Here is a 26067-nt window from a genome sequence, read left to right on the forward strand (position 1 = left end):
ATAAAAAAAACTCAGCCCTTTATGGATATATAAAGACATGCATGATATAGTGTTTTAACTCTTAGACTGTTAAATTGGCATGATTTGGGCGTAAAGTTATCGGTCTAATCTGTTAAAAACTATCGTTATTGAACATATTACATTTGTGCATACGTGGCACGTGTGCCTCGCCTCGTTGCAGTAGGTACGTTTGAGTTAAACTCATAAGCGGTTTATATTCCTTTGTTTTGCAGGACCACAGGTTCACAGGCATTACCGTTGAACTGTACATATTCATGATTGTATCAAAAGCCCTCCTGCTTGTAATCTCACCTGTAATCTCGCCTGCAATCTCACCTGTAATGATCCATCCAAGTATTATTTTCTTGATTTGAACTAATTAAACAGTTAGTGTTGCTTGCCCAACAACAGTTTGACCGCTGTCCATGTGTCACTGTGTGTAGCCTTCGACCCAACTGCGCCTTCCCTTTCTGGTGTACCCCTACACTACTTCATGCAACTGCTGTATATGAAGAGACCTTGCACGGCAGCTCATACTGACATGACAGAATGTACAATCTTTTGCCATGGGTTGCAGAACCAGATTTTAGCGTCATGAGGTTTTGAGCAGTGGTTATTATTTTTAACATTCTCCATTTTGTCTTCCTTTCCCTCTTCCTGCCCCCTTCCTTCTCCATTCTTCATTTTCTCTTTTGCTGATAAGACCATGAATTTGCCAATAAAACTGACTAGGGGAGTGTGACACACCCCCTGGGGCATTGTGGATAGGCTATTGTGTGAACTTTAAGCAAATGAAGTGCACCCTCTAGGGAAATATGCAGTATTGGTAGCTCTATGGGTCGGCGCTCACTAGTAGATTCCTTCCACACAATTGTGGAGAGGGGGAGGGGGAGGGATGGAGGGATTTTATGAGCTTCCAGTTCAGCAGAACCAGGGTGGTTGACATTACAAATAAAATGTTTATAACCATTCCATTTTTCTTCATTATTTGATAGCCACACTTGGAGTTTATTGATGCCAGTTTCAACAAGCTTTACACACTGGATGGATTCAGGGTAAATATGCATTTGAATTTCACTTTTTGAATTTGTGCATTGTAAAAATGTATGGATGCAAAACCAAAGCAATTCACTTTGGGATAAAAATTTATCTGCAACAGCCTTACTATAGCAACAGGTTTACCAGGCTCTAAACGAGGCTCTTTTACAGGCTCTAAGCATTCCCTTTTGTTAAGAAGGAAATTTTACTCTGGTGCAATTTTCAGATTTAATGTTTCTACTGGTGTCTGACGTCAACAGAAAATAAGGTGATTTGCTCATGGTACAACACAGTTTAAAAATTAGCATCATCACGTATTAAAAATTAAAAATGTACCGTACTGTAGATAACGATGCTCAAGCTGAGAATTTACATCGTGGATGTTCGAAATTGCTACCTAGCTATAAATTTGTATCTGGCATGATACAAATGGGACAGTTGTCTACAGTGCACTGCCCTTATGGTAGTCTGTACCATGAAATTCTCAATTCATATGTAGTCTGTATGTAGCAGCAGGAAAACTGAAGACTGTGGATATATGCATGCAGCATATACGAGCATGAGCCGTGCATGCAGCATCATAATCTTCAGCTTTCAATTGGGCCCAGGTTTTTTTTTTTTTTTTTTTTTTGCACTTATGTCCGAGGACAATTGTTCTTCCTGTATTTCAAAACCTAATCAACAGATTTTTTTCACATTAGAAATTTAGAAATTTTGTAGAATTTGTACCCCACAAAGAAAATGTCCTTCATTTCCTTCACTGACCTAGAATGAGCCCTAGGAAAAAAATACACCACAAGATCCTCAAAAATGATATCCCACAAGGTTTTGTACTTAAGAGATTTGTCAGGACTGTGTCAGGACTGTGACAGGACTGTGTCATGATGAATTTCACTTCAAGGAACAACGGAAAAAAACACCAAAACACGAGGTCAAGGCATTTGTTGAGTTACAAACGCACAGTGGTCGGGCTGACAACTATGTCATTAGAAACAGCCCAGTTAAGTTACGTATGAATAATTTAATGTCAGAATAGGATCACGAAAAATTTAACCTTTCCAGTAAAACCAATGATTTTGTTTAAAATCAAAAATGTACCAAATTTCAGTATACATTTTATGTACACGTACAAGTTATATATCGGATATCATTATTTTAGCAACGAAGAAAGTCATATTAAAGACAGGGATCAAATGATAGGATTAAAAAAATGATCATTTTCAAATTCTCGCTACAGTAACTTTCGGTCTGATGACATCATCATTTTTAAACCTTGCAAAGTTATACGTAGTTGATAAAAAAATAATAAGGGTCAATGTTGTTAAACTTAGATGGATGGTTTGTAAATTTTAAAATAGGAAATCATGTTTGATGTACCACTAGAACGCACCCTTTCAAATGATGACGACATAATGTTGTTTTTGTGACCTTTATTCCGTTCTAAACACTTCCATAATTTATTTGCTAATAGTAAAGAGCTTCTGCTTTCGATTTATAGTCAATTTTTATTGCACTTCCGGTAACAGCTGAGGTGAAGGTCAAGCGGTTTTGTGCCCAGGGAATAAGGATTTTTGCCTGAGGCATCATTTACAACTGCACGCAAAAACGAACACGATACTCTATTTAGTTCTAAAGATACAGCTTAAACCATTTTCACAAATTTGGCCCTTAAATTGCTTGTAATTTGATATCTGATAACGTCATAATGACGTGATGATGACGTCAGATTTTTAAAAACATCTTCAGATGGGGGTTCAAGCTCATACAAGGTTTTATCGTAACCCCGTAAATCATTTGGCATAAATTCGGTTTGTTTTGATTTTAAGGCCTCTGTCTGTATTTTAAATTTACCTAACTTTGACCTGCCGGTTGACCCAGAAGTAACTGTGAGGTCAAGCGATTACCAATTACAAGGTTGATTACAGAGGTTGGTAATCTGATTACAAGGTTGGAACATGATTGATCGTTTTGTTCAGGAGCTATAGGTGAAAGAAGATCATCATTTTTTCAACGAAAAATATTGCTTGTAATTTGACACCTGATAACGTCATGACGTCAGAGTAATATACATGTCAGTGCCAAATTCATGGCTGAAGACAGTTATAGCGCCCTCTATTGTCAGAAGAGTTTGTTGTAATTATGTGATGGCGAGTGATAGGATGTGTGGAGGACTAAAGTTTTTTTCAACCTCTTTAAGCATTGTAGAGGTAATTGTATCAGTATCTAACTGAATGAATTTAAAGCTTGTCAACGAGAGTCAACGAGAGATTTGGCTATACCGCCTTGGGAAAGTTTAGGGAAATGTCAAAGTGAGCCATGTTAGGGGGTGTCACTATAATAGCATACAGTGTTGTAGTACTCGTACTCGGTACTCGTACTCAAGTACTACTCGAGTACTTTTTTTGGAGTACTCGTACTTGTACTCGATTGTCTAAGTACTCGGGCAACAAAGTACTCGTACTCAAATAGCAGTACTCGGGGGGGGGGGGGGGGGGGGGGGGAGTTATAGCTTCACTTACCATGGCCTTATTTTATCAATACATTCAGTTTGAAATGGTTGATTGGATTGTTGAGAAATCGAGATTTCCTGATTTTCTTCTGTGAAAAGTCCGGACAAACACATTTACCAGCTAGCCGTGAGTGGGTCTGTATATATCAGTCTGACTGGGCCTGGGCCAATTACGCACAATGAACCATTTGCCGTATGGCCGTATTCAGAAATGCAAGTACTCGTACTCGTACTCAGAAGTACTCGTACTCGTACTCCGAAGTAAAAGTACTCGTACTCGGAGACCCGTTCTTGTACTCGGAGGTACAAGTACTCGTACTTGTACTCGGCAGTACTCGGTTCTTGGGGAAAAAGTACTCGACTACAACACTGATAGCATAACTACACTATAATTTGTTTGTTTTTCGATTTACTCAAAATACTGTGTCGGGTGGGAAAAATGATTATAATCTTTCAATCAGTTTTTCTACATATTAAAAATCATGCATCGGCGGGTTTGTAATCCAACAAATAAAAATGCTGGCCTTATTAATGTCATGGGTACGTGTAGGGTAGTGCTGCCCTAATGTGGGAAATCCGCTTAGTGATTAATTAAGAATAGATATCTCTGGCAATTAAAGAGGAAAAACAATCGGAAATGAGTACGAATTGAAGCCAATGTTTATGGTCAAGATTTTTCTAATGATTTAATAAATTATAATCTTATTTGAGTGAATTGAAGACAATCAGTGAGAGAAATTTATACTCTCTAGAAATCAGTCAGTTAAAATATCCTAAGTTTGTGTAAAATACAGAAGTGGTTTATCTGTGACGTCAAACAAAATAAAGGATATTGACAGTGCTACTATGCTAAGACACAGAGGCTACAATAAAAAGCCTATACCACAGCTAATGCCAAAAGAAACCAGTGATGGGCCACCAGAGACAAAAATATCTAGAATGTTTGGCAATATGTGTAGTATGTCAAGAATATGCTCAGCCATCACCTGATCACAGTGAAAATGTTTTATGTGCAAGCACTGTATCACTAGTATCAGTACAAATATTCAACAATAAATCTGCGATGGTGGACTATAATACATGCATTTCACATCAGCTTACAAAAATATGACAGTGAGATAACGAGGTTTCAATATTTGACGATGATTTTAACAAGTATCAACACGTCCAGCAATAGCCCAGATATGTATACCCCAAATATACCCCCAAAAAGTATAGTGTAGTATAGTAAAGGTTATGAGCTATTTATGAGTATGAGCACTGTGCACAGCTGCTCTCTCCACGTATAGAGTCAACCTGTGTAAACAATACGCAGACCGAATACATAAATAGTCGTCGGGACCATACATGAAACAGCCGTATACATGCCTCATATAAAAGTCACTCCACAAACTTTCCACACAGAAGTTTCCCAAAAATGCTACACAGAAAACTCCAAATTGACAGATTCTGATTTTGGTTTGAGCCTACACTCGGTCCACATGTTCTACGAACCTGCATTCACAACATGGTTAGCCCAAAATAAGGTATTTCTGTGAATAAACTATGCAAAATAAGTGAGATTTGCAGAGAAAGTGAACCCTACTTCCGTACAAAGTCAAATCCAGTGAGAGAGAGGACGGCTCCATGGAGTACACCGAAGCATGTCGAGTAAGGTTAAAGCACTGGGCCTTCACTCGGCTTAATACAACAATTTACAAACATTGTTTTGTTATTATTATGACAGAAATATTCAAGTATAATGACCATGATTATACACAAATATTAATTATGTTTGATATTTTGTATAGAGTTGAATCATCTACAGAATGTGCCTATTTTACTTAAGTGTATGCATGGCATGGTCGCAGTAATGTGGTTGCAGCGTTGGAGACACTGTAAACAGTAAACAATAGACTTGTCTCAAGGTGGCATTTCAGTCTTGTTTCGAGTCGGATCGCCACATTAAAACAAATTTGTGCGTTGGGTAGTCCATGGTTCGCCCTGGGTTCACTAGCTAGCCGGACTAGTGAACAAGACTCTTGTCTAGTCAGCGGGCCATTTCACTAATCCGCAGCAAAATTTAAAAATAATTTGCACCAAAATTTCATAAACAACGAGACTTATGTTTGTGGACAAACACAAGGCTGTTTTGGCAATGTTTTTGTGACATGTGACATGTAAAGTTTCAAGTATACATTGTAAGTTCCATTGAGGAAGGATGTGTAGATCTGTGTATAATAATGGTGGCTTATAATATGTGATCAAATTCTCACAGGTAAACACCAAGCTACAACCAAACCAAACCACATGTAGTCCCATTAGTTCTGCAGATATATCATCATCATCATCAGTCTCCAAATCCAGCTATGGGACGCTGAGCCACCCATGCCAACCGATCAGTCGAGATGAGCCACAGGGCAGGGGCTGACAGAGCATGGTCAGCCTCAAGCTGTCGCACTCAGGTATTTCGGGGGCGGCCACGTGGTCGTGACCAACCAGGATCAGGCTTGACTCCTGTAGATGCATCAACGGCCAGCTTGAGAGCGGCGTGTGCTGGGGTGTTGCTAGAAGTCGACAAATGTGCCCGAAGATGTAGTGACGCCGTGAAGATATAATGCAGCGAATATCCTCCAGCCTGGTTTTCTGGGAGATGGCCTTGTTAGTGATGAAATCATACCATCTCACCCCAAGTATGCGGCGTTGACAACACATATGGAAAGCTTGGAGTCTACGTCCATCCTCCTTGAGCAGCGTCCATGTCTCAGATCCATATAAGAGGATTGGTAGGATACAGGTGGTGTAGATCCGGGTTTTGGTGCGGAGAGTGAGGCGTTTGTTTCTCCAGACACGATCCAGCTGGACCATTGTTGAAAAAGCCAAACCGATTCGACGATGGATATCATGTGAGGAATATCCATCGGAGTGAATGTCGCATCCAAATTATGTGAATTTCTCCACTGCTTCAGATGCCTGACCTGCCACAGCGATGGAATCGGGGGATGGTCCTGAACCAGTGTTTTGGATTTGGGTCTTGGCCTAGGAAATATGCATACCCATGGTAGCAGCCTCTTCCTCAAACCTGAGGAGCTTGGATGACCATAGCCTTTCGCCCAGGCCATCGTGGCTTAGAGCGGCGGAGTTGCGAAGACCCGAAGCGACTTGAGCAAAGACTAAGTCAGCACGCACGAGTGGCAACGCCACGAGGCCTTTTGCAACTGGATTTTGTTGAATTATTCATAGTTTTTATGCTAATAAGAAGCGTGCTGAAGGTTAACCAATCACAACGCGGATTTTGCCTAGTCGCTTCCATTTTTAAAAGAAGGGTGAGTAAGGAAAACGTAAGAGCAAATTACTGTAAGTTCAGATGAAAAATAGGTTCTTACCCTCAAATAATTTCTTGAAATACCTTTATAAGTAAAGTTAAAATAAGATAATGCAAGAACAGTTACGCGGTCATGATCTCGTGGAAAACTAGACTCGCATTTTTTGTTTTAAATTTTGTGCAAGCATCCGGGCGCGTCGACACGCGTGTCCGGGTAGTAGCCACGCACGCACGAAAAGGCTGGTGATTGGTTGGAATTTTGCTACCCTTTTGGGGTAGCAAAAATCAAGATTATATTCAGATGGGACCCTACCCGAAATCCACACCTTGTTTCTGCTTCTGCTTCTGCTGGATACTATGCAAACACCACCAGATGGGGGTTATAACGCATAGGTCAGTGTGGCAGAGTTGATTAGATTTTGTAATGAGCTTTTTTGACCAGCTCATCCATGTTTATTTGATTCAGTTTCTCTTTGAAAGATTTGATGTCAGGTTGAGCTCTAACGTTTGGTGGGAGAATGTTCCATTCGCGAGTTGTCCGGGGGTAGGATGAGTACTGGTAACAGTTCTTGTTGAATGGTGGGGTTTCTAAGATATGAGGCCCGGTTTGTAGTCTGGTGGATTTTATGATGTTCTTGCGACAGTTGACGTTTGATGGAGTGATATTATGGACTTCCTTAAAGATGGAAATTAAGCGGAGTTTGGTGCGACGACTTTCGAGAGGTTCCCATCAGAGGTTTGCCTCATGTTTGTGACACTTAAGTTCCTGCTGTAGTCATTTAAAACAAAGCGAGCAGCTTGGTGTTGGATTTTCTCAAGAGATGCCTTGGTGTTCTTGTGATGAGGATCCCATATTGATGCGCAGTACTCAAGCTTCAGTCTGAAGAGGATTTTGTAGGCTATTTCCTTGACTGATTTGCTGCACGAGTGGATGTTTCTCATTAAGAGACCCAGGACTTTATTTGCTTTGCTTGTGATTTGATTTATGTGGCGTGCCCAGTTGAGGTCTTTGCTGATCTCCACTATAAGGTACGGGTGGTGGTTCACTGTTTCAAGAACACTTCCGTTCATGTTGTACGCATGGACGTTCGGCTTGACCTTGTGGCTGATGTGCATCGCACGACATTTTGTTGAGTTGAAGGACATTTGCCATTGTGCCTCCCAGTGGCATAGAGAATCGATGTCCTTCTGAAGGAGCTGGTTATCCTGGTTGCTTTGGATTTCCCGGTAAATTATGCAGTCATCTGCAAACAGTCTGACTTTTGATGAGACAGCTTTTGGTAGGTCGTTGATGTATAATAGGAAGAGCAGTGGCCCCAATACGGTCCCCCGGGGCACTCCTGATGTAACTGGAGATTCTGGTGACGTCTCCCCTTCAACTTGTACGCACTGATGTCTGTTGGTGAGGAAGGTGTTTAACCATTTAAGTAGGTTGTTCTTGATGCCAACATGCTCCAACTTGCGTAGCAGTCTTTGATGGGGGGACCGTATCGAAGGCCTTGCTAAAATCCAATATGATCAGGTCTGCCTGGCTTTTGTTGTCCAGGATCTTAGCGATGTCATCGGTCAGACCTGCGAGTTGAGTGTCACTTGATCTGCCATGACGGAAGCCGTGTTGATGATGTGAGAGAACTTTGTATTTGTCCATGTGGTCCATGATATGACGGTGGATGATGTGTTCTAAGATCTTACTTGGAATTGAAGTTAGTGACACTGGTCTGTAGTTTGCAGGATTTGTGCGGTCACCTTTTTTGTATATGGGAATGACGTTAGCTTTCAACCACTCGTCTGGTAGAGAACCAGTATCCACAGACTACTGAGACATTTTTTGCAGCACCGGAGCTAGGCTGTAGGCGCAGCTTTTTAAAATCTTGGCAGGAACCTGGTCTGGTCCTGATGCTTTTTGGGGTTGGATGTCGGCGAGGAGCTTTTCTACGCCAGCTGTGTTTATGGTGAGATTCGGTAAATCTGGGATGTCGTTTGGTTCCAAGTCTGGAAAGTCACTCCGGTTTTCCTTTGTGATGACGGAGCAGAATTGGTTGTTCAATGCCTGGGCTTTATCAGCAGCAAGAGACACACAGCATCCCATAGAGGTGAGAGATGATATACCAAATACCTCCTGGCTTGTGGTTTTGATATAGCTCCAAAAGGGCTTTGTGTTGTCACTCTTTAGGCTCTCCCCTATCACCTCATTGATGTATTGATGGTGGGCTTTTCTAATACCTCTGTCAATTGAGCGACGCAAGGATTTGAACTTTAACCAGTCAGCAGGGTGTCCAGATTTCCTGGCCTTGTTGTAAAGTCTCTGCTTTCTGCGTATGGCTCGTCTGGTAGATTGGTTTACCCAGGGTAAGTTAAACCTTGTTGAGCTCATCTTGTTGGGGATGTATTTGTTGACTGCTTTCTGGAGGACTTCTTGAAACTGGGTCCAAAGGGTGTTGGTGCTCACCGACGTCACATAGTCCTCAGTCAAAGTTTCATTGAAGCCTGATATAAGCCTGTCGATCTCTCCAAACTCTGCTTTTTTTGTAGAGGTATATTTTTCTTCTTGGGGGTTTGATCGCTTTGGTTGTAAACTTTGCGTTGACCACTACCACGTCATGGTCGCTGATACCTGATGTAACATGGTGATTTGCAACCAAGGATGGGTTTGACACAAAGCACAAGTCCAGAATATTGTTCTCCCTGGTAGGATCCTTAATTATTTGTGACAAGTTGTAGTCGTCGGCTGTGTCTATCATTGCTTTACTAGTTGTAGAGTAGTTGCCTCCTGCACGTAAGGAGCGGCTTTCCCAGTCTACATCTGGTAGGTTGAAGTCGCCTAGCAACCAGATTGAAGCAGATTGAGGTACTTTTGAAAGAGACAAGTCCAACTCTCTGAGGTAATTTGAATCTGACGATGGAGGACGGTAGAACGCCCCAACATACACAGGTTTAAGTTCTTTGACATGGACGCTGATCCATATGAGTTCACAGTTTGTATCAAGCGATTTTTCCTCTGTGGCTATGTATGTGTTTTGAACGGCAATGAAGACTCCTCCGTGGGAGTCAGTTTTCCTATCTTTTCTGTAGACTTGATAGAAGGGTGGGAATATTTCTCCTGAAGCTATGTCTTGGTTGAGCCACGACTCAGTACCGACAATGATGTCTGGATTTTCTTCGTTGATCAGTGCCTGAAAATTTGATTTCTTTCCCTGTAAGCTTTGACAGTTTAGATTAAGGATTTTAAGAGTCTCGTGTTTATGCCGTTGCTGTTTGGAAGAACGTTTACCAGATTTTGGTCTATTATCATTCTTGTTTCTGCAATTGGGTAGAGAAGCTTTCACAGGAGAGCCAAAGTTTTGATCAATCTCGTCCAGCATGATCTCAGATTCATCAGATGGCATAGATGCTAGCTTACTAAAACTATTGGAAGTTTCCATGCTCCTGTTTGTGAAAAATGTTGATTCAAAGTTCGCAAGCCCACAGTTACATGAGGCCCAAGAGTACGATGGATGGTCAGCTAAGGCTTGGTAGACCTGTTCGCTCATTTTTAAGCAACTTCTGTGGAACCAGGAATTACAAGTTTCACATTCAATAGCCTGCTGACCGTATCTTGCTGTTTTTGTACACACGACGCAGGGAAATTTGGGCTTGTATGGTCCTGGATTCAAGTTAATGTCATTTTAGAAAGCATAATGATGAAGAAAATGTAAGTTCTTGGTCTTGATTTGAGCATCACAAAATTCTTCATGTTGTTCTCAATAGTCGAGTTTAAGGCAAGATGGAACGAACTCACCCAATCCTGTATGCCAGTAGTTATGGATGGTGAAGGTGCAGCCCAATGTTCACTGAAGTGCAGATGTGGAACTGTTGGTTGTGTGCTATGTAGAGTCCTGTTCATTAATAGCAATCCTATCCCAAGCAATAGGGTAATCCTAAAAGTCAATCCTCCACTGTTGTTGTCCATCGTGAAATATCCAGAAGTTTCCAGGAGTATGAAGCACAGTTAAAAATATTTATACATCCAAACGACGAAATAAAAAGTCACTAGGTAAACTGTTCCCTATTGCACAACGAAATGAAAAATAAAAAATAAACACGACACCGTTCCAACGAAGGCGACAACTCTACACACAAGTTGAGATTTAAAAATGGCTGCTGCTAGCGCGGGCGTGGCGGGAAAATTTCAGAGATAAAAATCAATAGTTCCTGTCAAAGTTTAATAAAAAATTGCGAATTGCACAGCTCAGTTAATGCTAGAGCCGATGTAGTACATCTAAACTGCAGGACATATAACGAAAACGCGGATAAAAAGGTTAAAAGTCAGGAAAAATTCCTGCGAAATTGAAGAGCTAAAAAAAAACCACGTCCGACCACACTGACTAGCGCCCTCTGCCGAGAGTTGAAGAGCTCATGTAGGGCCAGGCTGACGGGTTTCAGCCCACTTCAATAGCTCGGGGCAGATACCCTGGCGCACCTCGGAAAGCGAGGGAGCATCTGAAGAGATATTCAATTCTGGAGGGGTGGTGGTTGCTGCAGCATCCAAGTCAGGGCAGATAGTTGCTGGAGCATGATTTAGCGTGGCTTCGTAGTGTTCGCGCCAATGAGCCAGTGCCTCCTCCGTTGACTTGCAGGCAGAGCCATCTGACTTGGAGATAGGTGGGATAAGGTGGGGTGCAGATATAGGCCTTAGAAAAATGCACATGTATTGTGACGTCACATGACATATGCTGATGTCATCATGACGCAACTTAAATTTCATCTATAACACATTCCAATCTGGGTACATACTGTACAAACTTTCAACCCAATCGGACCTGTTAGTTCAAATTATATGGCACTTCCGGTTTCAAGGAAGGAAGGGTCACGGGATTTTGCACATAATATCACAAATGAAGATCCTGGATTATCCCATCAACTCCCGTTAAAAGCAAAATCAGATCTCTCATCACATTTGATTTTATATTGATTTTCTAAGATTAAATCTAGAAATCTTTGGTTGCTTGTAATCTGATACTTATTTACCAGAATGCTTGAGAGCTATGTTAACTGTGCGATTTGAAGCAAACATCTGGATTTAATCTCTTGCGGTTGATTTATCAGCATTTTTTTTAAGGATTAAGGTTACTTTAATTGGCTTTTCACAAATTTGCAAAAAAGCCTTTGTTTTTGTTCTGATTTTTTTAGGCTTTTTCGCAATTTACGAAAAAGCCTTTGTTTTTGTTCAATTTTTTTTTTTTTTGTGGCTTTTCCGCTGAAAAGCCTTTGTTTTTGTTCTGATTTTTTTTGTTTCCTTCTTTTTGATCTTTTTGGGTCCCCCCCAAATCCCATTGACTTTGTACACGTTTTTGGTGTGACCCACTTTTGACCTAAAACAAAGTCCTATTCCGATGAAACTTATCTCGGGTAAAGACCCTGTAGTGAAGTTGTGTCTCGAAGAGTGACGTCATGATTACGTCATCATGGGTCACGTGACGTCATCACAAACGTGCATAATTTGAAGGCCTATATCTACAGAACTGTAAGTCCGATTGGGTTGAAACTCAGTATGTTGGTAGACCGGGATGTGTTTTAGGTAAAAATTGAGGTGAGGTCATGATGACGTCATCGTGCGATTTTATATGAATTTTTGAATTTTTGGAGCTTTAAGCCATATCTCACAAACGCAACATGCAAAATTGAAAATTCTTTTTGTATTATGTTTGTTAGGTAACATGTGTTTGCCCAAAATTTAGAAAAAAGTGTGACGTCACGATGACGTCATCAAAAATGCCATTTTTGAAAACACATAAAAGGGAAGGCCCAATCGTCATAAAACTTGGTGGATAGGTAGATGGTGTCACAAGTATGCAAAATCTGAAATGACGTCACCATGACGTTATCGGTTGATTTTTTATGATTTTTAAAAATATTTAGAATTTTATTACACTTACAAAATTTTACACTTTCTTTCATGGGATTGACGTCAAACTTGGTGCACGTCAAGACCACAATTAAAATACGTGAATTGACAGGTGGTGTTGCGATGACGTCATCATGGGACAAGTGACATCATCACAAACGTACATATTTTGAAGTCCTATATGTACAGAACAGTAAGTCCGATTGGGTTGAAACTTGGTATGTCGGTAGACCGGGATTTGTTATAGATAAAAAATGAGGTGACGTCATGATGACTTATGCAACGAACGCAACATGCAAAATTCCTTTTGTATTTGGTTTGTTAGGTAGTTGGCATATACACTTTTTTTAAAAAATTTGTGACGTCACGATGACATCATCAAAAACGTGAATTTTCAAAACACATATAACAGAAGTTCCCATCGTCATGAAACTTTGTGGGTAGGTAGATAATGTCACAAGAATGTACAATTTGAAATGACGTCACCGGTTATCGTCATGACGTTATCGGTTGATATTTGTATGATTTTTTTATTGTTTAAGATTTTATTCCGCTTACAAAATTTTACACCTTCTTTCAAGACCCCAATGAAAACATGTGCATTGACAAGTGTTGTTACGATGAAGTCATGGCGGGACATATAACGTCATGTTAAAAGGTGTAAATTTTTAAGTCCTATATGTGTAGAATTTAGTCCTGTACTAAACTACGGTATCTTCTTGCATATGGACAAAACATCCCCCCCCCCCCCAAAAAAAAATTAAAATACTGAAAAGCCCTATGTTCTGTTCATTGAACAGACATAGCTCTCGTTTTTTCTTCTTTTTGATCTTTTGGGGTCCACCCCAAATCCCATTGACTTTGTACACGTTTTTGGTTTGACCCACTTTTGACCTAAAACAAAGTCCTATTCCAATGAAACTTATCTCACAGAGATGAAACTTTTCCGATTTTAATCGGAAAACCGACTTTTTGAATTTTCCAACGAAATTTTCCATTTTGTTACAGTGTGTCCCACAAAATTTGATTTTTTAAGGATTTTTCTCAGAAAATAATATTTTATTTCAATCATAATTTCGAAGAAAAGTTGATGAAAAGTCGATGGAAATGGCACGTTAAAATCATCGTGAACATAGTTTTAATCTCTTTCACCAGTCGTTATTGTAGTGTTTCAACGGTAGAAACACAGGGCATAACACTGATCGGATTTTCTCCGGCTGGACAAAAGGTTAAAACATTGACAGGCGACATGGAAAAATCAGTGTCGCACGTGCGTGCGAATATGCAATGGTACCAGCGTACCGTTCCACCGCACCGCGCCGTCCGCTAGCACATGGCCGGTCGGAACGGGTAGCCTTGTGAACGATCTAGTGGATAAAATCATTATGTTGTGCGATTTTCGGAGGTTTCAAATTTAGTTATACTAAATGCAATGCTTTAGAAATCGTGATCATTATCTCGAGGATAGCGAATAGAGCATTAGCAAAACATTTCACTGGCATTTGTTAGAAGAGAAAGACGATAATACCTGATTTTCCCCACGTATGAATGCAAGTGGAGTAGTGGAGTTGTATGGTTGAATGGACATGATCAGATGATTGAAGCACCATGAACGGTGCCCTTGTCTTTCGGACTTTTCCCTAGACTTTCTCAAGTAAGAAGTGAACTTCTTTATTGATGACTCCATTACTCTAACAGTAATTCGGGCATTTTATGCAATGAAAACACTGACCATTGCTTTCATCGTAAAATTTTGTTTGAATAAGGGAATAACAGTGTGAGGAGCCGGTCTTCACTGCGTGATAATGACCGGGTGTGGGGGCGACCGCTGTTAATGGACCGAGACGAAGTCGAGGTCCATTAACAGCGGTCACTCCCACACCCGGTCATTATCACGCAGTGAAGACTGGATCCTCACACTGTTATTCCCATTAATAAATACCTTTATAACGAAATAAACAGTTAAAATGCTCGAATTTTGTGACTTTTTTCCGGCGATATTTCCAGACTTTGTTGTGTTCATGTTCATGGGCCATACGACGTAAACTCAACAGAAACTGCTGCCGAAGTGAAACAAATTACAACAATGTTTTCATATCTTTACCTGATGGAGGAAGCTGAAATCTCGTAAGTTCCTTGTGTCCGGAATTACAAAGATGCTTGGTTTAGGAAAGGTAAATATGTCGGTGGGTGAAGTGTTTCAAAGAAAATAAATCGTAGATCTACGCTTTCGTCGTAAACATCCTCAGTATATACTGCACTGCTGTACGATGTCGTTTCAAAACTTCCTTACGCGCGCGCACGCACGCATCCCTAGCAACTGTGTTGCGTACGCGCGCGTCAGTCTCACGCGATGGGGGTTGAGCACATGTGCAGTGCTCAATTGTTAAAAGCTACCGCAGGACTGTTACTATATTTTGACCAATCATTGGCTTGCATGGGGCTGAACGGGGCTTGATCAATGCTGGTTCAGGGGCCATTTATTCGCTTGATCTTTGAAGCCGGTCCATTATCACCGTTAATGACCGGCCACGTGATCGAGTCTCGACCAATCAGAAACCATCAACTCTCCAAGGTATTTATTAATAGAAAATAAAGCAGGAGGAGTTGTCCGGAAATTGGGCATGAAGTGTATTGTACATGCATGTACATGTGTGTGTGATGCAGCGCGTCCCAGATTTCGGACACGTATTTTTCTTCGGCATATTTTCCGTTTTTTTGGCCATATGCCAGTTTCATCACTGATCTCAGGTAAAGACCCTATAGTGGACGTCATGATTACGTCATCATGGGTCACGTGACGTCATCACAAACGTGCATATTTTGAAGGCCTATATCTACAGAACTGTAAGTCTGATTGGGTTAAAACTCGGTATGTTGGTAGACCGGGATGTGTTATAGGTAAAAATTGAGGTGACGTCACGATGACGTCATCGTGTGATTTAATATAATTTTTTGAAATTTTGGAGCTTTAAGCCATATCTCACAAACGCAACATGCAAAATTGAAAATCCTTTTTGTATAATGTTTGTTAGGTAATATGTGTTTGCCATAACTTTAGAAAAAAGTGTGACGTCACGATGACGTCTTTAAAAATGCCATTTTTAAGGAAAGGCCCAATCGTCATGAAACTTGGTGGATAGGTAGATGGTGTCAAAAGTATGCAAAATCTGAAATGACGTCACCATGACGTCATCGGTTGATTTTTTTATGATTTTTTGAATATTTAAAATCTTATTACACTTACAAAATTTTACACTTTCTTTCATGGGATTGACGTCAAACTTGGTGCACGTCAAGACCACAATTAAAATACGTGAATTGACAGGTGTTGTTGCGATGACGTCATCATGGGACACGTGACGACATCACTCGGTGTATACTTAGACCGGGATGTGTTATAGGTAAAAATTGAGATGACGTCATGATGATGTAATCGTGTGATTTTATTTGAGTTTTTGAATGTTTGGACCTTTAAGCCGTATCTCACGAACGCAACATTCAAAATTAAAAAATCCTTTTGTATTTGGTTTGTCAGGTAATAGGTATATGCACAATTTTTTTTAAATGTGTGCATCACGATGACGTCATCAAAAATGCGATTTTCCCAAACGCATATATAACAGAAGTTCCCTTCGTCATGAAACTTTGTGGATAGGTAGATAATGTCACAAGTATGCAACATTTGAAATGATGCCACCCTGACGTGATCAGTTGATATTGAATGATTTTCTTAATGTTTAAGATTTAATTCCGCTTACAAAATTTTACACTTTCTTTCATGGGATTGACGTCAGACGTGGTGCAAATCAAGACCACAATGAAAACATGTGCATTGACAAGTGTGACGTGGATCATGTTAAAAGGTGTATATTTTCAAGTCCAATATGTGGAGAAGTTAGTCCTGTAACTACAATATGTTCTTGCATACGGACACCAAAAAAACAAAAAAAAACGGAAAAGCCCTATGTTCTGTTCATCGAACAGACATAGCTCTAGTTTCTTTCTTCTTTTTGTTCAAAAATCCCATAGAATTTGTACACGATTTTAGTGCACGTCACTTTTGGCATTAAACTTTTTCATACGTTTACATCATTCAAACTAAGCATATGCATTGTCCTTATGGCAAAGTTGTGTCCCGAAGAGTGACGTCATGATTACGTCATCAGGGGTCACGTGACGTCATCACAAACGTGCATATTTTGAAGTCCTATACCTACAGAACTGTAAGTTAATAGCCTTAGCTGACCTTAAATGTCGTTTTCTTAATGGTCGATCGTTGCGTGGAAACTTGCATAGTGAAACGTGGCACCGTACATAATCCATACACGTACGCGTTGTGTGTCTTTGCACACGGCACCAATGCACAAAAACTGTGGTTCCTGTCACATCCGCAAAAGGCGAATAGCTGCAAATAATTTGATGACGTCCGGATTTACCAAGGTGTGATTGGACACTCCACATATTAGCCCCGCCTACATTATCTGTATTCGCATACGAGGTCGTGCGCTGGAAATCTAGCACAAAATAAAGAAAAACATAAGCTTTTGCCGACAATTGAACCAAGGCTCTCGATCATCCCCAACTGATTTGCATAAAAAAATAGTGGCCGCATGAGGTCGCTGTTCGCGCTGTATTTTTACATGCATGTTCATAGCGCGTGAGGATATATGCCGACGATTGACCGCGTACGGGACGAATAACGACGAGAGCATTGACCAAGGCTAGAACGCAACATGCAAAATTCAAAATTCTTTGAATGTCATCAAAAATGCGATTTTCGAAAACACATATAAGAGAAAGTCCGATCGTCATGAAACTTGGTGGATAACTAGATAATGCTACTAGTATGCACAATCCGAAATGACGTCAACATGACATCATTGGTTGATTTTATATGATTTTTTTAATATTTACAATTTCATTCCGCTTTCAAAATTGAACACTTCCTTTCATCGGATTGACTTCAAACTTAGTACAAACCAAGACCACAGTGACAAAATGTGCATACTATTTACAAGTATTGTAAAGATGACGCCATTGCAGGGCATGTGGCGTCATGTGATAAAATTATATTTTAGGAATTATTCTAAGCATTTTGAACAACCTTTAACTGCATGAAGCACTCTAAATAGTGACTGCAAAAGGACCAACAAAACATAAACATTTGTAAAATGCAAAAAAGCCATGTGTTCTGTTTTCAAACAGACATACAGCTCTATTTTTTTTTTCTTTCTTCTTTTTGTTCCCAAAATCACATAGACTTTGTACACGATTTTAGTGCACGCCACTTTGGCATTTATCTTTGTCGTACATCATTCAAATTAAGCATACATGTATGCATTGTCCTTATAGCAAAGTTGTGTCCCGAAGAGTGACATCATGATTACGTCTTAAGGGGTCACGTGACGTCATCACAAACGTGCATATTTTGAAGTCCTTTATCTACAGAACTGTAAGTCCGATTGGGTTAAAACTGGTAGACCAGGATGTGTTATAGGTAAAAAATGAGGTGACGTCATGATGACTTCATCATGCTTTTTTATATGAATATTTGAATTTTGGGACCTTGAATCCAACACGAACGCAACATGCAAAATTCAAAATTCTTTTTGTATACTGAAAAGTGTATGACGTCATCATGACGTCATCAAAAATGCGATATTTCAAAACACATATAAGGAAAGGTCATATCGTCATGAAACTTAGTGGGTAGGTAGATAATGATACTAGTGTGCAAAGTCCGAAGTGACGTCACGATGACATCATTGGTTGATCTTGTATGATTTTTTTAATATTTATAGTTTTATTCTGCTTCCAAAATTGCACACTTTCTTTCATTGGATTGACTGTAAACTTGGTTCAAACCAAGACCACATTGACAAAATGTGCATTGAGAAGGGTTTTCAAGATGACGTCATCGCAGGGATGTGACGTCATGTGATAAAGCTTTATTTTTTAAATTATTCTAAGCATTGTGGGCAACCTTTAACTGTATTAAACACTCTAAAAAGTGACTGCAAAGGACAAACATAGCATAAACATTTATAACATGTGAAAAAGCCCTGTGTTCTGTTTTCAAACAGACAATACAGTTCTAGTTGTAACTTCCGGTCTTATGACGTCATCAATCTTTACCCCCTCAACTTGTTAGCATGAAGGTGGTTGTATACATCATTTATAAAAATGACTTAAGCAAACTTTGCCACACACATCAACTGATTATACATTTTAAATATTTGTCAACCTGCTGCTAGAGGGTGCTGTGATATTTGATGACGTCACTGGTATTTTTTGTGTGTAAAGTACAACCTAGTTAGAGACTAACATCGTTGAAAGCAAGTTCACCTCTTTCTCCACTTTCAAATTATAAGGCATTTCTGGTTTTGACCAGAAGGAAGGGTCATAAAGATCCTGGATTATCAATTATAAATCAATTCCCGCAAACATTCAGGTCTCTCATGATTGCTTTTAATTTTAACGTAACGTCACGTGACCCATGATGACATCATCGTGACATCACTTCAATCTTCATCTATAACACATCCCGGTCGAGGTACATACTGTGGCAAACAGGGTACAGGTATATGTAGACTTGTGTAGGAGTCTAAGTCAGACATTGTTTTATGTGCGTGATCTTGGGCATTTGGTGCGTGTTACTAATGCTGAAGTGCGCATGGACCAATTAGAAATGAATTGTGCTGTGTGATCAGGACATTAATAATTCATGGCGTGCATTTGACCAATCAGCATCGCGTATTGGGAAGGCTGTGCGTGGATTAGCATGTTATAGCGTGGGGTCTTAAGATCATCTAGCGGAGTTTGTTAGTTGGTGTCAATGCAGTAGGAACTCGTTCTGGTGCTGTTGCCAAGTTGCGAGAAGCCAAGCTTGGGGGGGTAGTGACGAATCCCCCGGTTTGGAGTAGAAGCTCTCTGACAGTGACGCTCTGGTACGGCCTGGTTCGGGAGTTGTAGCTCCGGGTTAGTTAACATTTATATAAGTCAAGTACGCGTTATCTAATACAGTTGAGTGGAGTGTATCTCCAGGTTAATTATGTAAGATACTTGTGTGATCTTAGATTTATAGGGATTTGTAGGGTAATTGAGGTCCTCTTGAAGTTTGCTCCCACTGAACTGAGCCGGGTTGAGGTTCACTATTTCTGTGTGAGGGTAATTAGACTAGCTATTCATATAAGTGGAGAATACACGTTTATGATTAAGTGGTGCAGTTGACCACGTGAGGATTATTGCAAGCCAAGATCATTTTAAGGGGTGCAGTCGACCCTTGTTTAAGTCAGTGGGGATTATTACAACTGTGTATAAGTGTGTAAATTTATTGATTCTGTATGTAAAGATTATTGAATAGTTGATCAGAGAATAAGACCAATTATTGATTGTCCTTGGAAACATTTGTCTCTGTGATAATTATTTGGATCATTGTGCAGGTAATTATAATTAATTAGTGCTCTGTTTACATGCAAGTCAAACAATCGCAGAACGGTGGTATATTTCCACCAAACAAACAGCCCCTAGGCTTAGTCCGCCGTTCGTTAATTGTCCCCCCTTGCGTCTGGGTAACCGCTCATCCTTGTGCGAGGTTAATAAATATTTTTGTGGGATAATAGGAGTTGGCTAGAATCCTGGGATAAATAAGACCAGTCCCCTGGGGTTTCTGCCAAAGTCCGTTCCGCCACAAATGGTGTCAGGATAGATTTTGCCACATTACCTACTTTCAACCCAATTGGACCTGTAGTTCTGTAGATATATTGGCCTCAAATATGCACTTTTAATGTGACGTCACGTGACTCATGATAACGTTATGATGACATCAATGTTTAAGTGTGTTTAAGTGTGTGCCAGGTATAAAGGCAATTGATTTTAGTGCCCAAAGTGCCAGTGTCATATGAACATCAGACTCTTTTGAAAATCGGACCCCTTTTCCCCATTGTTGGTTAATCCCTCTCATGTGACAGGTCACTCCCATAATGATCCTAAAAATAGCATATTTTCGCAATTACGCATGCGCAACACTGCCAATGAGCAGTGATGAAGGTTTCGAGGCAGGTCTCGGTATCGAGACCGGTCTCGAGACCGATTTTCTTAGGTCTCGACAATTTCAAGGTCTCGACTAAAAAAACTCAGTCTCGGTCTCGATCTCGGAGCAAAAGTCTTGAGATCTTGTGGGGTCTCGTGCAAACAAAAAAAACTCAGTCTCGGTCTCGATCTCGGAGCAAAAGTCTTGAGATCTTGTGGGGTCTCGTGCAAACGAGACCTTACTATTCAGTTGGGAAAAACCACCACAAAAAAAACACATAAATTTATAATCTGACCATATCTGACTTACTTTCGAAAGTTTTGCTAGACGGTGCTATCGATTCCGAGGAACGAAATCAAATAGTCTGGTACCGGGTACCCACATGTCACCGCATTTCTTGTAAATCAAAGTCACTTGCGGTACTTGGGTACAATGCACTGTACGCATACGCTATGATGCTCGCGTGCATACCGCATTGAATTGAGTTGATCGATCAATTTCAACCATGTCGACACACTCCGCAGCCCAAAGTTTGGTTTCAAAGACCACACTGAATTCCATGACCAGAAGGTAAACAATTTGAAGCACTCTGCAATCTGCAGATATTGCAAGATCACTCCTATGGACACATGCATTGTGAGTCTTGTTATTTCTTGGGTTAATATTGGTCAAGACCCCCATTGGTTTGTACACAGTATGCCGGGAGCTGAGGAAGACAATTTCTGCGGTATGTGACCTATTAAATAGTAGGAGGGTTAAGCTCACAGAGAGGCTGGCTGTTGATTTTACATTTATTTTTAAAGGTTGAATCTAGAAATCTTTGGTAGCTTGTAATCCGAATCTGGATGACGTCATCTTGACGGCGTTACCAGAAAGCTCGAGACCTATGGGATGAGGCAATCTTGTCAGTGTTTTCAACAAGCATGTCTAATCAAATTGAATTAAAACAGACACAAATTGATTAATATTATTTAAATAACTTTTTTACTAATGAATTATATCAACAGTTAATTAAATAATATTTAAAAAGTTTTAATGTTTTTTTTAACGGCAATTAGAATAGATGTATTAACTTCACTTTTTCACCCTTAATCATTTTCAGCCCCACTTTCATTTGCGACACAAAAACTGGACTCTCAAAAAGAGGAAAGTGGTTGGGGAAAACATAAAAGTCACCAAAAAAAACTACCCAACACTCTATGTGGGGGGACTGTTCAGCGTGCATGGAGTGCCATGAAAATGGGCATGGCCACGTGTTGTTGATGTCATACATGCACGTCGTGCAGTTCTGTCTGTATCCCACAGATTCATGCCTGGCTATACACAAAAGAAACAGTTACCCAATAAATTCAAATTCATGCACCCGTGTGCATAAATCGGCAATAAGACAAAAAGCAAGCGCGGCCCATTTAAAAAGTATAGGGGTTCAAAAAGTTTTGTAATTTTCTCTCAATTTCTTAAAGATTTGTCCCATTTGTCTTTTGAAAAGTGCCTGAAATTGTCATAGGTAATACTTTTTGGGGGTTTTTTTTTGGGGGGGGGGTACAAAATACAAATTTAAAAATTGACTTTGTCCTGTGCGCACAAGATACTTTCCACATGAGTGCCAAGAAATAACTGTGTGCTTCTGGGTAACACTCACCAAATTTCAGGCTGAATTGCGCCTGGGTTCACCGTGGCAATCGAATCACGTGCAGGCTATGCAGGCAACAATGATTTCACCATACAACAGACGGTCATGTTGACTGGAGATTGTGCATTACAAGCCCGGACTGCGGCAAAAAATGCAACATCAAGCACTTCTTTAAAGACGAAGGCAATATTTTTGATTCTCAATATTTTAATAAATACTGAAGCCAGTTCGTGCCAGGTTTTAATATTGCTTCTCCTTTTTCCTACATGTTAACAAGTTGCAGTGTATGATGAGCATTGTTATCACATTTTATTTTTCAGTGATGTTCACATGAAATAAATGTATCTGAAATGAAATGAAAATGAAAAATGAAAGCAAAGAACACTGCAATAGTTATTAATAATGCAGTAATTTTGCAAAATAATGCAGTAAATTTGCAAAATAATGCAATAATTTTGCGAAGTAATGCAATAGTCTTTTGAAATAACACAAATTTTTTTTTTAAACCTCAGATTCGTATTTTGCAATACTATTGCGTTATTTTGCAATAGTGTCGCGTGTTATTTTGCATTATAACACCTCACCCACAGATTCTGTGTCTTGATTGGCCAAGAGTCAGATGGTACTTTCTATTTTTTGCTATCTTTCAGTGCACGGCCAAAAGTACTATACCCATAGCAACCAAAGTACTATAGCCGTAGCACCCATATACCCGTAGCAACCATAGTACTATACGCACTGTGTGCAAAATGAATAGGGGCGTGAGTGTTGAGCGTTGCACGTATTGTTTCCAAGCGTGAGCGCTACAGAGCTGGATTCAAACATTTATTGTATTCAAAAAATTAATCAGTTATCGCTTAAAATCAAGCAGAATCTGTGGGAGAGGTGTTATAAAACAAATATGGGCTGCCTCATCTCGTGGTGTAGGAAAACTAGCCTCCCTCGGTGATCCATGTAGCATTCTATTTTCCCTCGGCTTCGCCTCAGGAAAAATAGAATGCTTCATGGATCACCGAGGGAGGCTAGTTTTACTACACCAATTGAAGCAGTCAATATTTGTATAATATTGTTTTCGCAATACCGTTAAGTATTGTTTTGTTTTTTCACAGTATTGCGTAAAAACAAAATACTTATTGTGAAAAAAATATGGGGATAATGTAAAATAACACAATGGTATTACAAAATAATGTGATAGCATTGAAAAATAACCATTTTGATCACGTTTGTACCTATAAACCAGAAAAAAAAGGTTTGCCAGACTTCTTTGTAGATTGACTGAACTGATTGGAATGCCATAAAATCTCTATTTTTACTAACCTAACACCCAGGAGTAAACCTTAAAGAAGCCCTTTATGATTTAGACACCAATCAAAGGTTGTTAATTATGCTAATGAAATACCGAAGTGTGTCGTCATTTAGAACCAGAAGGTGTAGCGCAAACGAATGGAGTACGCTCGCGTGTTGGTTCACGGGCTGAATCACGCGCTGAATCACGCGCTGTCTTTCACACACATTTTGGTTGATTAGAAATCTAGACAATATAGTTGATTTTGACAAAACACAGCAAAACAAATATTCCTGGTGGAAAGTGAATAAACACAGAAATCCAATTAAGGATCGAAATTCATTTGTATAATCCCTTTTTACCAGGAACTGATTGGACCATATTTGTGTTAATTTCAGGGTATGAGTAAATTGAAGTACCTGGATATTAGCTGGAATGAGCTGACCAACATGAAGGATGATTTGTCAATTTTACGCAAACATGCAACAGGTCTGACTTGCCTTGACTTGAGACATAACAACTGGCAGAAGGTATGTATCACAGCTGAATGAGACTTTTGAGTTTGTGCCAATTTTACAGCTCTAACCAAGTGAATAGTTGGTTACACATTGCCATGATGCCACTGCAAAATTATATGCAGTGAATACATCTATACAGTAATATTTGAGCCTGCAGTTTAGCCTGCGAAAACATTTGCCTGCTGTTTCCCAGATGTTGCCTCCTTGAATGTCATTTCTTCTTGATTATAAAGAACTTTGTTTTTTTTTCCATACTAAGCTGCCATCAGGTCCACACCTGCAATTTGTTTGCACCATGACAGAATTGTTGTCATCAAGCACAAAAGTCCTGAAATCTGATGTTTGTCAAATATATTTCCGACTCAGTCAAAATTGTGCAAGCGCATCTTTGATTTTCCATGACGAGGAGGAAACAACCTGAAGTAATAGAAATGGCATGTATGCACTATTTGTGCATAACATGTAAATACCCACCTCGGCTCACAATCGTCACAACCCTCTAGCCGACTTACCAAGGCCGATCGTCTGTCGCCATTTATTTATTCATTTCATTAGTGTGAGCACAAAATGTTAAAATTTTCTATTTTAATTAATGCCAATTAAACAAGTTTTCAAAATTAAACAATATTCTAATTTTGACCCGAAAAGTCACGATCTGAATAGCAGTTCCCACCCCCCCCCCCAAAGCGAACATTTTTGTGGGCCTATAATACTACATGTACATTCCTAACCCTATGGCCAACCCATAGACCATGATAAGGCCCGGGTTTAACATCCTATTTTTTTTGGGTGTACGAAATATTTCAAACATAATATTTGTTTAGCTCCAAGATTTCTGAGTTACTATATTCAGATTAGAATATTAATCAGAAGCGGGAACAAATCATTCTTAAATGCTTCCAACGATCATCAAGTTTCAGCATCGCGACACAACTCGCAATTTCTCCCTGGCGCTTGCGGTGCACATGTGGCCATCGCCATGATTGGGTCGCTGGTTTCCTCTTCTTAACTCAGCTGGAGGTGCATTCGCTCGGACGCTCGTCCCGGCCCCACTGGTGCCCATCGGCCGCAATGGTAACTAAACATAGTACCCACACAAGGTGAGTTGTCATCCAGAAATGGTGCGTCAAAAATTCGTTATAAATAGCATCAAAATGCGTGAATGGTTCGTCATGAACAAGACGCAGAGGTGCGTCATTGGACCCCAAAGTTTGACTGTACTGTGTACATTGACGCACATGCCCAGGGGGTCTGAGGGTGCGTCTTACAATTGACGGGTGCATAACCGCCTTACAGAACTAGGTGTCACGCTGAACTATGACAAATGCCACTTCAGTTTGTCAAACCTCTGCTTCCTGGGCCATATTATTTTGTCCGAAGGTCTTACTCCAGATCCAACACACTAAGAGGCACTACTAAATGCTCCAAAACCTACCGATCCATCTACTCTCCGATCCTTCATGGGACTTGCGTCGTACTACGCCAGATTTGTGCCAAATTATGCAACCATGGTTGAACCACTCCGCACACTCCTTTGCAAGGACACTCAGTTCATTTGGTCTGAGGATGTTCAATCGTGCTTCGAGTTACTCAAACAGCACATCTCCAATGCTACTACACTTGCGCTGTTTGACCCCGATCTTCCTACAGTCGTATCTACTGATGCTTCTGCTTATGGCATAGGAGTGGTACTCGCACAGATCAAGAACAATCACGAAGTTCCCATTGCGTTCACATGTCACTCTCTTACAACTACAGAACGCAAATATTTAGTCAGCATACGGGAAGCACTTGCATGCGTGTGGGCATGTGAGAAATGGTACAAGCACTTATGGGGCTGTTAGTCTACTCTTTGAACTGA

General features: G+C 40.1%; 1 protein-coding gene across 1 annotated transcript in view; it reads left to right on the forward strand.

Moving 5' to 3' along the window:
- The window catches only part of LOC119723310 (leucine-rich repeat-containing protein 9-like), a 165845-nt gene that overhangs the window by 43605 nt on the left and 96173 nt on the right, over window positions 1-26067 (forward strand). Inside the window, exons 10-11 of the mRNA XM_038193864.1 lie at window positions 996-1055; window positions 24087-24218. Coding sequence (XP_038049792.1) covers window positions 996-1055; window positions 24087-24218 — 192 coding nt within the window. The remainder of the gene's footprint in view (window positions 1-995; window positions 1056-24086; window positions 24219-26067) is intronic.

The sequence above is a fragment of the Patiria miniata genome, unplaced genomic scaffold (assembly GCF_015706575.1).
Source record: "Patiria miniata isolate m_02_andy unplaced genomic scaffold, ASM1570657v1 HiC_scaffold_17, whole genome shotgun sequence".
Classification (NCBI taxonomy): Eukaryota; Metazoa; Echinodermata; class Asteroidea; order Valvatida; family Asterinidae; genus Patiria; species Patiria miniata.